Source organism: Mchenga conophoros, linkage group LG18, assembly GCF_057382185.1.
Source record: "Mchenga conophoros isolate Kocher_MC1m ecotype Shallow Benthic linkage group LG18, M_conophoros_male_GT1.1, whole genome shotgun sequence".
Classification (NCBI taxonomy): domain Eukaryota; kingdom Metazoa; phylum Chordata; class Actinopteri; order Cichliformes; family Cichlidae; genus Mchenga; species Mchenga conophoros.
Window position 1 is genome coordinate 24,000,705 of NC_140543.1, and position 12,527 is coordinate 24,013,231.

At 40.7% G+C, this 12,527-nt stretch overlaps 4 protein-coding genes across 13 annotated transcripts in view; 3 read left to right on the forward strand and 1 right to left on the reverse strand.

Moving 5' to 3' along the window:
• The window catches only part of LOC146553815 (SPRY domain-containing SOCS box protein 4-like), an 87,419-nt gene that overhangs the window by 45,574 nt on the left and 29,318 nt on the right, over positions 1 to 12,527 (reverse strand). The window lies entirely within an intron of this gene.
• LOC146553817 (uncharacterized) lies at positions 4,800 to 6,431 on the forward strand. 2 transcript variants are annotated; one of them, XM_085255665.1, is made up of 3 exons: positions 4,800 to 5,007; positions 5,422 to 5,781; positions 5,894 to 6,431. In XM_085255665.1, the coding sequence occupies exons 1-3, from the start codon at positions 4,978 to 4,980 to the stop codon at positions 6,398 to 6,400; spliced, it is 897 nt and encodes a 298-aa protein (XP_085111791.1). In that variant the 5' UTR covers positions 4,800 to 4,977; the 3' UTR covers positions 6,401 to 6,431. The 2 variants fall into 2 exon arrangements, with proteins under 2 accessions (XP_085111791.1, XP_085111790.1); XM_085255664.1 differs by having other exon boundaries at positions 4,801 to 5,007; positions 5,305 to 5,781.
• Positions 7,681 to 9,294, forward strand: LOC146553818 (uncharacterized). Of its 2 annotated transcripts, none has more exons than XM_085255086.1 (3): positions 7,681 to 7,870; positions 8,285 to 8,644; positions 8,757 to 9,294. In XM_085255086.1, exons 1-3 carry the CDS (start codon positions 7,841 to 7,843, stop codon positions 9,261 to 9,263), a joined length of 897 nt encoding a protein of 298 aa, XP_085111212.1. In that variant the 5' UTR covers positions 7,681 to 7,840; the 3' UTR covers positions 9,264 to 9,294. The 2 variants fall into 2 exon arrangements, with proteins under 2 accessions (XP_085111212.1, XP_085111211.1); XM_085255085.1 differs by having other exon boundaries at positions 7,682 to 7,870; positions 8,168 to 8,644.
• On the forward strand, positions 10,522 to 12,153 carry LOC146553819 (uncharacterized). Of its 2 annotated transcripts, none has more exons than XM_085255084.1 (3): positions 10,522 to 10,729; positions 11,144 to 11,503; positions 11,616 to 12,153. In XM_085255084.1, the coding sequence occupies exons 1-3, from the start codon at positions 10,700 to 10,702 to the stop codon at positions 12,120 to 12,122; spliced, it is 897 nt and encodes a 298-aa protein (XP_085111210.1). In that variant the 5' UTR covers positions 10,522 to 10,699; the 3' UTR covers positions 12,123 to 12,153. The 2 variants fall into 2 exon arrangements, with proteins under 2 accessions (XP_085111210.1, XP_085111208.1); XM_085255082.1 differs by having other exon boundaries at positions 10,523 to 10,729; positions 11,027 to 11,503.

Consider the following 12,527-nt stretch of genomic DNA (forward strand, 5'->3'; position numbering starts at 1 on the left):
TATCTGCCCACAACTGCAAATTACAGCATAACTACTGCATAACTCTGAGGTGATGCGATGACTATGTTCATTTATCAGCCTTTTCCTGCAGCTACATCAGTCAATTAAGAAATCAGGAAAGTAAATAAAGTACTACAGACAAAACAAGCACATTCCGGAAAGCTCTCGCACAAGCTCCTCACACTCTGTCCTCGGATCTTTCTCTCATCACCGTGTGGCATTTAGAAAACACGGCACACACGTGTTTGCTGACTCACACGCGCAGACACATTAACACATATATAGTTGTGTGGATGTGCAATCCTGCAGGACCGGGGCCCTGCCAGCTCACTTCCTGTATGAGCTTACTTTCCCCAGGACTGGTGTGACCACCGGGGAACTAAAACCCGCACGACAACACATCTCCCACTGTATCATTACATCACATGTCAGCTCAGGCATTCAAGCGCAATTTGCAATAACAGAGAGTTGTGTGAGAGTAAATCTTGGTTTGTATGACTTTTGCTTTCAAACATCTACAACTAACGGTGAGGTCGCGTTTAATGAGGAGCTCATGTACAACACCACCACCCCGCAACATAAACACAAACGAGACTTCAAGGGACAGTTCAGAGTTTTGGGGACTATATTTATTGCTTTGCTGAATTTAACCATTTAAAGCATTCACTGCATCCCTGGATTTTACTAGACATTACCTGATATCTAACAACAAAGACTTGTATGATGTTAGAATGCACCAATTTGTTCCAAGGTGAGAATAATGCAGGTAGCAGTTCAATACCAGTGAACGAAATATGTTCTACCCAGACACCTCCTCTCGCCCAGGGCAGGGCGTGGAAATACTCCAGTAGTGAGAACACGTCTGAAGTGGATTGCCCTCTTTCGTGTGTACATGTTAGAAATAGCAGTTTCAGAGAATGTGGGACAATGTCCAGATCTTATTATCCCTGAAGTGTCTATATTTAATGTGTGAAAATGGTTTTGGTGCTACTGCTGGATGGCTAATGAGAAGGATGGCTGTGGCTCAGGTGGAAGAGACGGTCGACTGGATTGGTCCCTGGCTACCCAAGTTGTCCCTGATGCAGTGTTCAGCGTGTGTGTGTGTGTGTGTGTGTGTGTGTGTGTGTGTGTGTGTGTGTGTGTGTGTGTGTGTGTGTGTGTTAGATAAAGAAAGATCAGATTAGATTACATGAATAGCTTTTGGATAGCTGCTATGTTTTTTGTTTTTTTATCTAAAACATTCTGTTATGGGATTGAATCAGGAATTCTAAAGTCTCTACAAGATGTTCCATCATTGTTAAGAGTCAAGGAAATGTCTGGCAATTATGCCCACTAAACCAGCAAGTTGCTGTTTTACACAGTTATAGATTAAAAGAGATATATAATGGTAAACCACAGTCACACAGGCCTGGATAACGGGCAGAGGTTGTCAGGTGGTCATGACAACCTCTGGTCACAATGGAACATGTGTAATCCTTAACTAGTTGGAGAGTGGTTCCTGGCGGTGAAAATGACTGCTTTTATTATATTGGAAACAAATTCCTAAGAGGAAAAAATATTATAACTTTTATTTTGAAGGTGAACGTTCTCTTTTTCCTGTTTGTGCTGTCACTGTGTAACTTGCCTATGCTTAAAGTCTTTAAAATGTTAACATGAACATGGCTCAGAGTGCTGAGAACTACCCCCCACCCCACACACACACACTTACGTCAGAGCCAGTTAACTGGCTTCATTCAGGCTGGAGGTGGAAAAGAGGAAATGTACAGATGTGTATAAACACACTGGGGGCTATGGATCACCTGAATGGGTCACAAACATTACCTTTGCCCTACACAGTGTTCATACATCTGCATGTACTCAAACCAGCGTCTTTACTGACTTGCCACTATTCTAAATACCATCCACCAAAGGTCAGTGGTTTTGAATGTAAGCACTCACTGTAGGCTTCAGGTCACTGTAGGCTAACAAGGAAGGAGTGAGAAAGGAAAGTCAGAAATCTGGGAAAGAATCTGAGATTTCATTTCCACAGAAAGCTTTTTTGTTTTTTGATCAAAGTGTATCTGAGTTTGGAATTTCCCCGTGTTTATTTTTAGACAAACTCACATGAAATAAAGTGGAACTCCTGGTTGTTTAATTTCTGCAATCCTTTGTATTCTGTCATCATAGTCTAGGATCAGCTGTAAACACAGTGCGTCAAATCACAAGGTGAAGGTATATTTTCTTGTTTATTTAATTTATGTACTTCTAATTTGCATTTAAAATACAAACCCCCAAACTCAGCCCCCTAATTCTTGTGGCTAAGAGGCTTTTCCGGGTTTTAGTTTTGGGAGGCTTTGCTTCAAACCAGTGATCACACAAATTGATTGCATTTGTCCAGCATGACAGCAATAACACACTGTATGCAAAATCCAAGAAGGAGCGATAAAGTAACATTAGGTGTTAAACACAAAATCTTTCTTTTATTATACTATATAGAGATTTCATTGTTTAAGTAATTGTGTCTAAACCAAGGAAACGAATTGCCCTGAGTTTGATCACTTTAATGTTTATCCTGCTACAAAGAGAAATGTGCAGGGTAGGAAGATTTCTGTTAACTGCTTTCTATATTTTCTGCATCTCAGGGCTCATATCCATCAACGCCACTGAGAAAATTGTCAGTACGCTTCACTAAAACAAATTCTTGCATGTTTTTCCATTAATACACCACAAGACTGACTTCTGTCATCCTAAATAAGAAACCAAAGAAACTGTTTGACATTACAGCTTCAAGCTGAGGACTGCGGTACATCCCCCATCCCCTAACGGACCCTTTCGTAAATTGCCCCTGATTTTCTGCCTCAAGGCACATCCACTCTAAAGGGACCCCATGGGGTCTGAGGACACATGTGTGTGTGTGGGTGGGTGTGCGTATGCGCTAATCTGCAGGACAATAAGGGCACTGTCCTTACCCCACACAATTAGGGCTAGGGGCTTCACAGCTGAGCATCTTATTGACAATAGGAACTGGAAGTGTGTGTGCCCGTGCATTTGTGTGTGTGTCCTACCAACACGCGTGTCAAACACAAAGCCAACCAACTGTCCACATCGCCCAGGGGGGAGGGATCAACAGAGAGGGGGAGACGGATGGATGGAAGGGGAGAACAAAAGTGGGAGAAATGAGAGAAAAAGGGTTTGAAATGTGCCGCTTCAGGGTGAAGGGTGAGGACAGTCAAAGGGACAGGGTAATATATATATACATGTATATTTGATATAACCAGTAGAATTACTATGTACTGATGGAAAAGCGACAGGAGTAAGGTAATAAAAGTGTGCTGATGGAGGACAGATGAGAGTCAGCTGTTTTATATGGATCCAAATCACAAAGAGGATGTAGTCCCACATATAATCCTTCATAAAACCACAATATGTTATTTTTATTTGGGGTTTTGTGGGAATTAAACAAAACACAGATCATCTGAATTAGTGAGATTTAGAGGTAGGTGGATGCTGTCTGTCTTCTGTCACCAGTCTCTCTATTAATCTCAATTTGCTGGGTGCGGCCTATAGCTTTATATTTTACAGACAGACGACAGATTGACATCAGTTTTCCCATATAACTCCTAAAGTAATACACTGAGGTTGTTTTGATTTCTCCTGGAGGTTCTTGGTACCAGTTCACACAACCTGCCATCAATATTGAGTAGTTTCCACCATTCTTTAACTAACCTCGCATCCTTGAACCTAAGGTGCAATTACCCGCAAAATGTCCTCATGTCTGAGGGATGTCCACGTCTTTAAATCTTGAAAGAATATGTCCTTGAAGGTGGACATTTATAGTCCCTAGTGTAAGAAGAGTTCACCAACACTTAGCTGTCATACTGCGTGAAATAAAAGGCTTACAGGGGAAAAAAGGGTGCACATTTCCTTTTCCCTCTTGCACACATCAGTGCTGACCATCTGAGTACAGCAGGTAGGCGTTAATTCCGACTGGCTGCACAATCAATGATGGTAAATGGAGGCAGCAGGAGGGACAGACAGTGATCTGCTGCTTTCATTTCCCTCCCATATCTCTTTCTCTTCCTCCCTCCATTAAAACACAACCGTACCATGTCCTGTTTCACTATAGGAAAGCTCACTTAATGAGGCACAATCTCAGTTTGCAGTGCACTCATGCAGTTTTCTCCCTTTCAGGCTCCTCACTTTACACCGTCAGTGCCAGGTAGCTTTACTGTCCAGCCTGTACCATACACATTTCTGTCTTTCTGAGGCCAAACCTGACTGTTTTGTTCTTTTTTGTAACTTAATTAAAGCTGGATTTCTCTCTTTTTTTTTTTTTTTTTACCTAATGGTATTTCATCCTTCACAGTGCAAAAGGTACAGTGCAATATTTACCTACTGTTATTATTATTATTGCTACTTACTTTAAAGGCGGCTAACATGGAGCAGAAATTTCTTTATTCATATAAATTCTGGTAGCAAACCGAGAAACCCAGAATCTGAAAACCAGATTTGCTTGTAAAACACTTCTCTTAAAACATGGATTGGAGATCTTTGCACAGCACATTTTACGGCTCAAAACAGTTCAGGTGAGGCTGGAGGTGAAAGTAATGAAAGGTATAGGACAGAAAGCCTCACGGGTCCCCTGAGGATTAAGTGAAAAGGTTGCTACACCCAAAGGACCCTTTCTGATTGAAACTAGTTTTGATTTTTAATCACAGTAAATAGCTAAATAGCTTCAAGTTCAGTCAGTAACAACAAGAACACAGAAACCAAAACAACATGGGCTCCATGGTAACACCTGGGTAGTGCTGTCACTATCGCCTGATGATTTTTGAACAGGATTCTCCAAACACAGTGTTTACCTGGATATTTCATTTCTAAACACCAACCTGAACCTACAAGCATCTCTCGCTATTTGCTGTGACTCGACGAACGCTTTGGAAAAATATCGACAGCTAAACAAGTGTAACAGCGACTCTTCAGTGTTTCTGAGCCCAAATGGACCCAACATTTGTCTCAGAAAATCTGGTAAGCTTTTCTCGTGTGAGCAAGCAAAAGCATTTTTTGAATTTTTTGCTCAAAATGTGTCTAAAGCTTTCATAATCTTCAGGAAGCAGAGTACACTTTGGAGTTTAACTTTCATTTGTAATACTTAAACATCTGTAAGCACTTTTAACAAAACTCTGTGAACATTTGTGGTTTTATAACATCTGTAGGACTCAGTTTTTGCTTTTTCTTGTGTCACCTTAAACTTTTCTAATGCCACACATCACACTGTGATTGATTTTTCTAACTATGGACTACGTGCATGTTTTTATCATTCAGGCATCTTGGCCAGTGCAGACTAGCGCTGCTGATATGAAACAGCAGCAGGAAGCTAACAAGATTGCTGGAAGTGAAACGGTGCAAGAATTAAAAGATGCACTCCATTTTGCCACTCAGGAGTTGAAGACTGCAAAGGAGGAAAATGCATCTTTGAAGGAGAAGATTGCCGTTCTTGAAGATGCTCACAAAATGCAAGTGAGTAGCCTCCAAGAAGAGCTCAAACTCAAGGATGAGGCGCTTCAAAGATGTGTGAAGAAAAGAAGAGCTCGAACCAAAGCCTGGGTAGAACTCCTCCATGAATCGACCATAAAAGACATGGAGATAAACACCAGGGAACAACACTGGAGCAGCAAGTGGCAATCAACCGAGAAGAGCCTGAAAGAGGAGAAGAAGAAAGTGGAGGAGCTCCAAATTAAGAACAAGCTTCTGATGGAGAACTTACAAGAAAATCTGGACAAATGGAAGAACGTCCTTCAGGTAAGCTGTGTCCGCTATCATTTCACTTTACCATAATGTCATGTTTGGTCCTAACAACTTCTGTCAGACTGAGTCACAGTTCAGTGAAATACATTTTACTCTGTCTACATAGGAGCTTGCACCCGACGCTGACCACCAGGAAGAAACCCTGGAAACAAATTCCCAAGAGGAAAAACTGGAAAACCACGAGGGAGAAGAGGAGGGAACGGACAAACCAAGAAAGGACAAGAAAAAGCAGGAAGAAGAGGAGGAAAAGCAGGAGACAAAAGAGGACATCGAAGAAAACCTTGAGGGAAAAAGTGACGAGAAGATGGAAGATAAAAGAGCAACTGAAGATCTAAACCCAAACCTCTGCCTGGTTACCATCCCTCTCACTCCCTCCGACTCTTGCCCTTTACCCCCTGTCCTTATGCCCCAACTCAACCAGTCTACCTCCTCCCTACCTTACCCACCCTCTCGTGCTTTTTCCTACTCTTCACCCAGCTCTTATTCTTTACGCAACACCCTCAGTCTCCACACCTTCCCCCAATCCTCCTCCCAACCTTACTCGGTCTCTCGTGCTCCCTCCTACTATTTACCCTTGTTTTCCAAACCTGTGCAGCTTTTTTGTTCATTTTAAAATAAACGTGTGAAATTTCATTAAACTTACAGTCTTTGTTTGGATCATTGTTTTTTACCTATAAAACAATATTACACTTTTGTCCAGAAGAGATTTATTAAAAAAGTATAAGTCTCATTTAAGTGATCAAGAGTCTCCTGTCAAAAAGGTTTAACAGTTTATAAAGGTTAAGTTGACAGTGACAGACTTTATTTTAAAGAGCCCCAAGATAAGAAACATGTTGCAGTTAATGACCACACTTAAACTGGATACTGGCAACAAACTAGTGTGTAACTGCTGAGATCCAGCAAGAAAAAAAAATGTATTTTCTTTATTAATGTGGCTTTCGGGTGCTAAATATCTAAACCTGACATATGGCACTATCAAGGCCTTTGAATTGGTGAAAACTAGCAATGAAAAGGCCTCCTACTAGAATGTATAAAAAATGAAGGCATATTAAGCTTCAACTTTTATTCCATATTTGATCTTCTTTCCTTTTAATGATCTACATGTGAGAACAAGACAAAATTATCAAAAAGGATTTATTTAATAATAACAACAAAAGACTGTATATAAAAGATAGACATAAGCCACGTGAACAGTTGCCTTCTGTGTTTTAGGAGCTAGTATTGGACTGTATTTGACCAAGATGGTGAAAGGCTAAGACAGCTGAAGCTGTCTGGCTTGGCTAATAAGTGTATCAAACACATTTTGGGTCCAACACACAAACATGGATGCAACGCAAAAAAAAAAAAAAAAAAAAAAAAGGACTTGAGCATAACAGACTTCTTGGATGCTCTGTTTCTACAATTGGCTGCACAGTAAGCCGTATTATGTTAATTAACTGCATTAAAATGCACCAAGAGGCACCATCACCACAGTCAGGAGTCGACGGCTAACATGGAGCAGAAATTTCTTTATTCATATTAATTCTGGTAGCAAACCGAGAAACCCAGAATCTGAAAACCAGATTTGCTTGTAAAACACTTCTCTTAAAACATGGATTGGAGATCTTTGCACAGCACATTTTACGGCTCAAAACAGTTCAGGTGAGGCTGGAGGTGAAAGTAATGAAAGGTATAGGACAGAAAGCCTCACGGGTCCCCTGAGGATTAAGTGAAAAGGTTGCTACACCCAAAGGACCCTTTCTGATTGAAACTAGTTTTGATTTTTAATCACAGTAAATAGCTAAATAGCTTCAAGTTCAGCCAGTAACAACAAGAACACAGAAACCAAAACAACATGGGCTCCATGGTAACACCTGGGTAGTGCTGTCACTATCGCCTGATGATTTTTGAACAGGATTCTCCAAACACAATGTTTACCTGGATATTTCATTTCTAAACACCAACCTGAACCTACAAGCATCTCTCGCTATTTGCTGTGACTCGACGAACGCTTTGGAAAAATATCGACAGCTAAACAAGTGTAACAGCGACTCTTCAGTGTTTCTGAGCCCAAATGGACCCAACATTTGTCTCAGAAAATCTGGTAAGCTTTTCTCGTGTGAGCAAGCAAAAGCATTTTTTGAATTTTTGGCTCAAAATGTGTCTAAAGCTTTCATAATCTTCAGGAAGCAGAGTACACTTTGGAGTTTAACTTTCATTTGTAATACTTAAACATCTGTAAGCACTTTTAACAAAACTCTGTGAACATTTGTGGTTTTATAACATCTGTAGGACTCAGTTTTTGCTTTTTCTTGTGTCACCTTAAACTTTTCTAATGCCACACATCACACTGTGATTGATTTTTCTAACTATGGACTACGTGCATGTTTTTATCATTCAGGCATCTTGGCCAGTGCAGACTAGCGCTGCTGATATGAAACAGCAGCAGGAAGCTAACAAGATTGCTGGAAGTGAAACGGTGCAAGAATTAAAAGATGCACTCCATTTTGCCACTCAGGAGTTGAAGACTGCAAAGGAGGAAAATGCATCTTTGAAGGAGAAGATTGCCGTTCTTGAAGATGCTCACAAAATGCAAGTGAGTAGCCTCCAAGAAGAGCTCAAACTCAAGGATGAGGCGCTTCAAAGATGTGTGAAGAAAAGAAGAGCTCGAACCAAAGCCTGGGTAGAACTCCTCCATGAATCGACCATAAAAGACATGGAGATAAACACCAGGGAACAACACTGGAGCAGCAAGTGGCAATCAACCGAGAAGAGCCTGAAAGAGGAGAAGAAGAAAGTGGAGGAGCTCCAAATTAAGAACAAGCTTCTGATGGAGAACTTACAAGAAAATCTGGACAAATGGAAGAACGTCCTTCAGGTAAGCTGTGTCCGCTATCATTTCACTTTACCATAATGCCATGTTTGGTCCTAACAACTTCTGTCAGACTGAGTCACAGTTCAGTGAAATACATTTTACTCTGTCTACATAGGAGCTTGCACCCGACGCTGACCACCAGGAAGAAACCCTGGAAACAAATTCCCAAGAGGAAAAACTGGAAAACCACGAGGGAGAAGAGGAGGGAACGGACAAACCAAGAAAGGACAAGAAAAAGCAGGAAGAAGAGGAGGAAAAGCAGGAGACAAAAGAGGACATCGAAGAAAACCTTGAGGGAAAAAGTGACGAGAAGATGGAAGATAAAAGAGCAACTGAAGATCTAAACCCAAACCTCTGCCTGGTTACCATCCCTCTCACTCCCTCCGACTCTTGCCCTTTACCCCCTGTCCTTATGCCCCAACTCAACCAGTCTACCTCCTCCCTACCTTACCCACCCTCTCGTGCTTTTTCCTACTCTTCACCCAGCTCTTATTCTTTACGCAACACCCTCAGTCTCCACACCTTCCCCCAATCCTCCTCCCAACCTTACTCGGTCTCTCGTGCTCCCTCCTACTATTTACCCTTGTTTTCCAAACCTGTGCAGCTTTTTTGTTCATTTTAAAATAAACGTGTGAAATTTCATTAAACTTACAGTCTTTGTTTGGATCATTGTTTTTTTTACCTATAACACAATATTACACTTTTGTCCAGAAGAGATTTATTAAAAAAGTATAAGTCTCATTTAAGTGATCAAGAGTCTCCTGTCAAAAAGGTTTAACAGTTTATAAAGGTTAAGTTGACAGTGACAGACTTTATTTTAAAGAGCCCCAAGATAAGAAACATGTTGCAGTTAATGACCACACTTAAACTGGATACTGGCAACAAACTAGTGTGTAACTGCTGAGATCCAGCAAGAAAAAAAAATGTATTTTCTTTATTAATGTGGCTTTCGGGTGCTAAATATCTAAACCTGACATATGGCACTATCAAGGCCTTTGAATTGGTGAAAACTAGCAATGAAAAGGCCTCCTACTAGAATGTATAAAAAATGAAGGCATATTAAGCTTCAACTTTTATTCCATATTTGATCTTCTTTCCTTTTAATGATCTACATGTGAGAACAAGACAAAATTATCAAAAAGGATTTATTTAATAATAACAACAAAAGACTGTATATAAAAGATAGACATAAGCCACGTGAACAGTTGCCTTCTGTGTTTTAGGAGCTAGTATTGGACTGTATTTGACCAAGATGGTGAAAGGCTAAGACAGCTGAAGCTGTCTGGCTTGGCTAATAAGTGTATCAAACACATTTTGGGTCCAACACACAAACATGGATGCAACGCAAAAAAAAAAAAAAAAAAGGACTTGAGCATAACAGACTTCTTGGATGCTCTGTTTCTACAATTGGCTGCACAGTAAGCCGCATTATGTTAATTAACTGCATTAAAATGCACCAAGAGGCACCATCACCACAGTCAGGAGTCGACGGCTAACATGGAGCAGAAATTTCTTTATTCATATAAATTCTGGTAGCAAACCGAGAAACCCAGAATCTGAAAACCAGATTTGCTTGTAAAACACTTCTCTTAAAACATGGATTGGAGATCTTTGCACAGCACATTTTACGGCTCAAAACAGTTCAGGTGAGGCTGGAGGTGAAAGTAATGAAAGGTATAGGACAGAAAGCCTCACGGGTCCCCTGAGGATTAAGTGAAAAGGTTGCTACACCCAAAGGACCCTTTCTGATTGAAACTAGTTTTGATTTTTAATCATAGTAAATAGCTAAATAGCTTCAAGTTCAGCCAGTAACAACAAGAACACAGAAACCAAAACAACATGGGCTCCATGGTAACACCTGGGTAGTGCTGTCACTATCGCCTGATGATTTTTGAACAGGATTCTCCAAACACAGTGTTTACCTGGATATTTCATTTCTAAACACCAACCTGAACCTACAAGCATCTCTCGCTATTTGCTGTGACTCGACGAACGCTTTGGAAAAATATCGACAGCTAAACAAGTGTAACAGCGACTCTTCAGTGTTTCTGAGCCCAAATGGACCCAACATTTGTCTCAGAAAATCTGGTAAGCTTTTCTCGTGTGAGCAAGCAAAAGCATTTTTTGAATTTTTTGCTCAAAATGTGTCTAAAGCTTTCATAATCTTCAGGAAGCAGAGTACACTTTGGAGTTTAACTTTCATTTGTAATACTTAAACATCTGTAAGCACTTTTAACAAAACTCTGTGAACATTTGTGGTTTTATAACATCTGTAGGACTCAGTTTTTGCTTTTTCTTGTGTCACCTTAAACTTTTCTAATGCCACACATCACACTGTGATTGATTTTTCTAACTATGGACTACGTGCATGTTTTTATCATTCAGGCATCTTGGCCAGTGCAGACTAGCGCTGCTGATATGAAACAGCAGCAGGAAGCTAACAAGATTGCTGAAAGTGAAACGGTGCAAGAATTAAAAGATGCACTCCATTTTGCCACTCAGGAGTTGAAGACTGCAAAGGAGGAAAATGCATCTTTGAAGGAGAAGATTGCCGTTCTTGAAGATGCTCACAAAATGCAAGTGAGTAGCCTCCAAGAAGAGCTCAAACTCAAGGATGAGGCGCTTCAAAGATGTGTGAAGAAAAGAAGAGCTCGAACCAAAGCCTGGGTAGAACTCCTCCATGAATCGACCATAAAAGACATGGAGATAAACACCAGGGAACAACACTGGAGCAGCAAGTGGCAATCAACCGAGAAGAGCCTGAAAGAGGAGAAGAAGAAAGTGGAGGAGCTCCAAATTAAGAACAAGCTTCTGATGGAGAACTTACAAGAAAATCTGGACAAATGGAAGAACGTCCTTCAGGTAAGCTGTGTCCGCTATCATTTCACTTTACCATAATGCCATGTTTGGTCCTAACAACTTCTGTCAGACTGAGTCACAGTTCAGTGAAATACATTTTACTCTGTCTACATAGGAGCTTGCACCCGACGCTGACCACCAGGAAGAAACCCTGGAAACAAATTCCCAAGAGGAAAAACTGGAAAACCACGAGGGAGAAGAGGAGGGAACGGACAAACCAAGAAAGGACAAGAAAAAGCAGGAAGAAGAGGAGGAAAAGCAGGAGACAAAAGAGGACATCGAAGAAAACCTTGAGGGAAAAAGTGACGAGAAGATGGAAGATAAAAGAGCAACTGAAGATCTAAACCCAAACCTCTGCCTGGTTACCATCCCTCTCACTCCCTCCGACTCTTGCCCTTTACCCCCTGTCCTTATGCCCCAACTCAACCAGTCTACCTCCTCCCTACCTTACCCACCCTCTCGTGCTTTTTCCTACTCTTCACCCAGCTCTTATTCTTTACGCAACACCCTCAGTCTCCACACCTTCCCCCAATCCTCCTCCCAACCTTACTCGGTCTCTCGTGCTCCCTCCTACTATTTACCCTTGTTTTCCAAACCTGTGCAGCTTTTTTGTTCATTTTAAAATAAACGTGTGAAATTTCATTAAACTTACAGTCTTTGTTTGGATCATTGTTTTTTTTACCTATAACACAATATTACACTTTTGTCCAGAAGAGATTTATTAAAAAAGTATAAGTCTCATTTAAGTGATCAAGAGTCTCCTGTCAAAAAGGTTTAACAGTTTATAAAGGTTAAGTTGACAGTGACAGACTTTATTTTAAAGAGCCCCAAGATAAGAAACATGTTGCAGTTAATGACCACACTTAAACTGGATACTGGCAACAAACTAGTGTGTAACTGCTGAGATCCAGCAAGAAAAAAAAATGTATTTTCTTTATTAATGTGGCTTTCGGGTGCTAAATATCTAAACCTGACATATGGCACTATCAAGGCCTTTGAATTGGTGAAAACTAGCAATGAAAAGGCC

Bases quoted from the DNA above. Each gene is read 5' to 3' on its own strand.
- LOC146553819 (XM_085255082.1), top strand. From the start codon at position 10,700: ATGGACCCAACATTTGTCTCAGAAAATCTG. The intron at 10,730-11,026 runs GTAAGCTTTTCT...TTTATCATTCAG, and splicing joins CATTTGTCTCAGAAAATCTG to GCATCTTGGCCAGTGCAGAC. The intron at 11,504-11,615 runs GTAAGCTGTGTC...CTGTCTACATAG, and splicing joins AATGGAAGAACGTCCTTCAG to GAGCTTGCACCCGACGCTGA.
- LOC146553818 (XM_085255085.1), top strand. From the start codon at position 7,841: ATGGACCCAACATTTGTCTCAGAAAATCTG. The intron at 7,871-8,167 runs GTAAGCTTTTCT...TTTATCATTCAG, and splicing joins CATTTGTCTCAGAAAATCTG to GCATCTTGGCCAGTGCAGAC. The intron at 8,645-8,756 runs GTAAGCTGTGTC...CTGTCTACATAG, and splicing joins AATGGAAGAACGTCCTTCAG to GAGCTTGCACCCGACGCTGA.
- LOC146553817 (XM_085255664.1), top strand. From the start codon at position 4,978: ATGGACCCAACATTTGTCTCAGAAAATCTG. The intron at 5,008-5,304 runs GTAAGCTTTTCT...TTTATCATTCAG, and splicing joins CATTTGTCTCAGAAAATCTG to GCATCTTGGCCAGTGCAGAC. The intron at 5,782-5,893 runs GTAAGCTGTGTC...CTGTCTACATAG, and splicing joins AATGGAAGAACGTCCTTCAG to GAGCTTGCACCCGACGCTGA.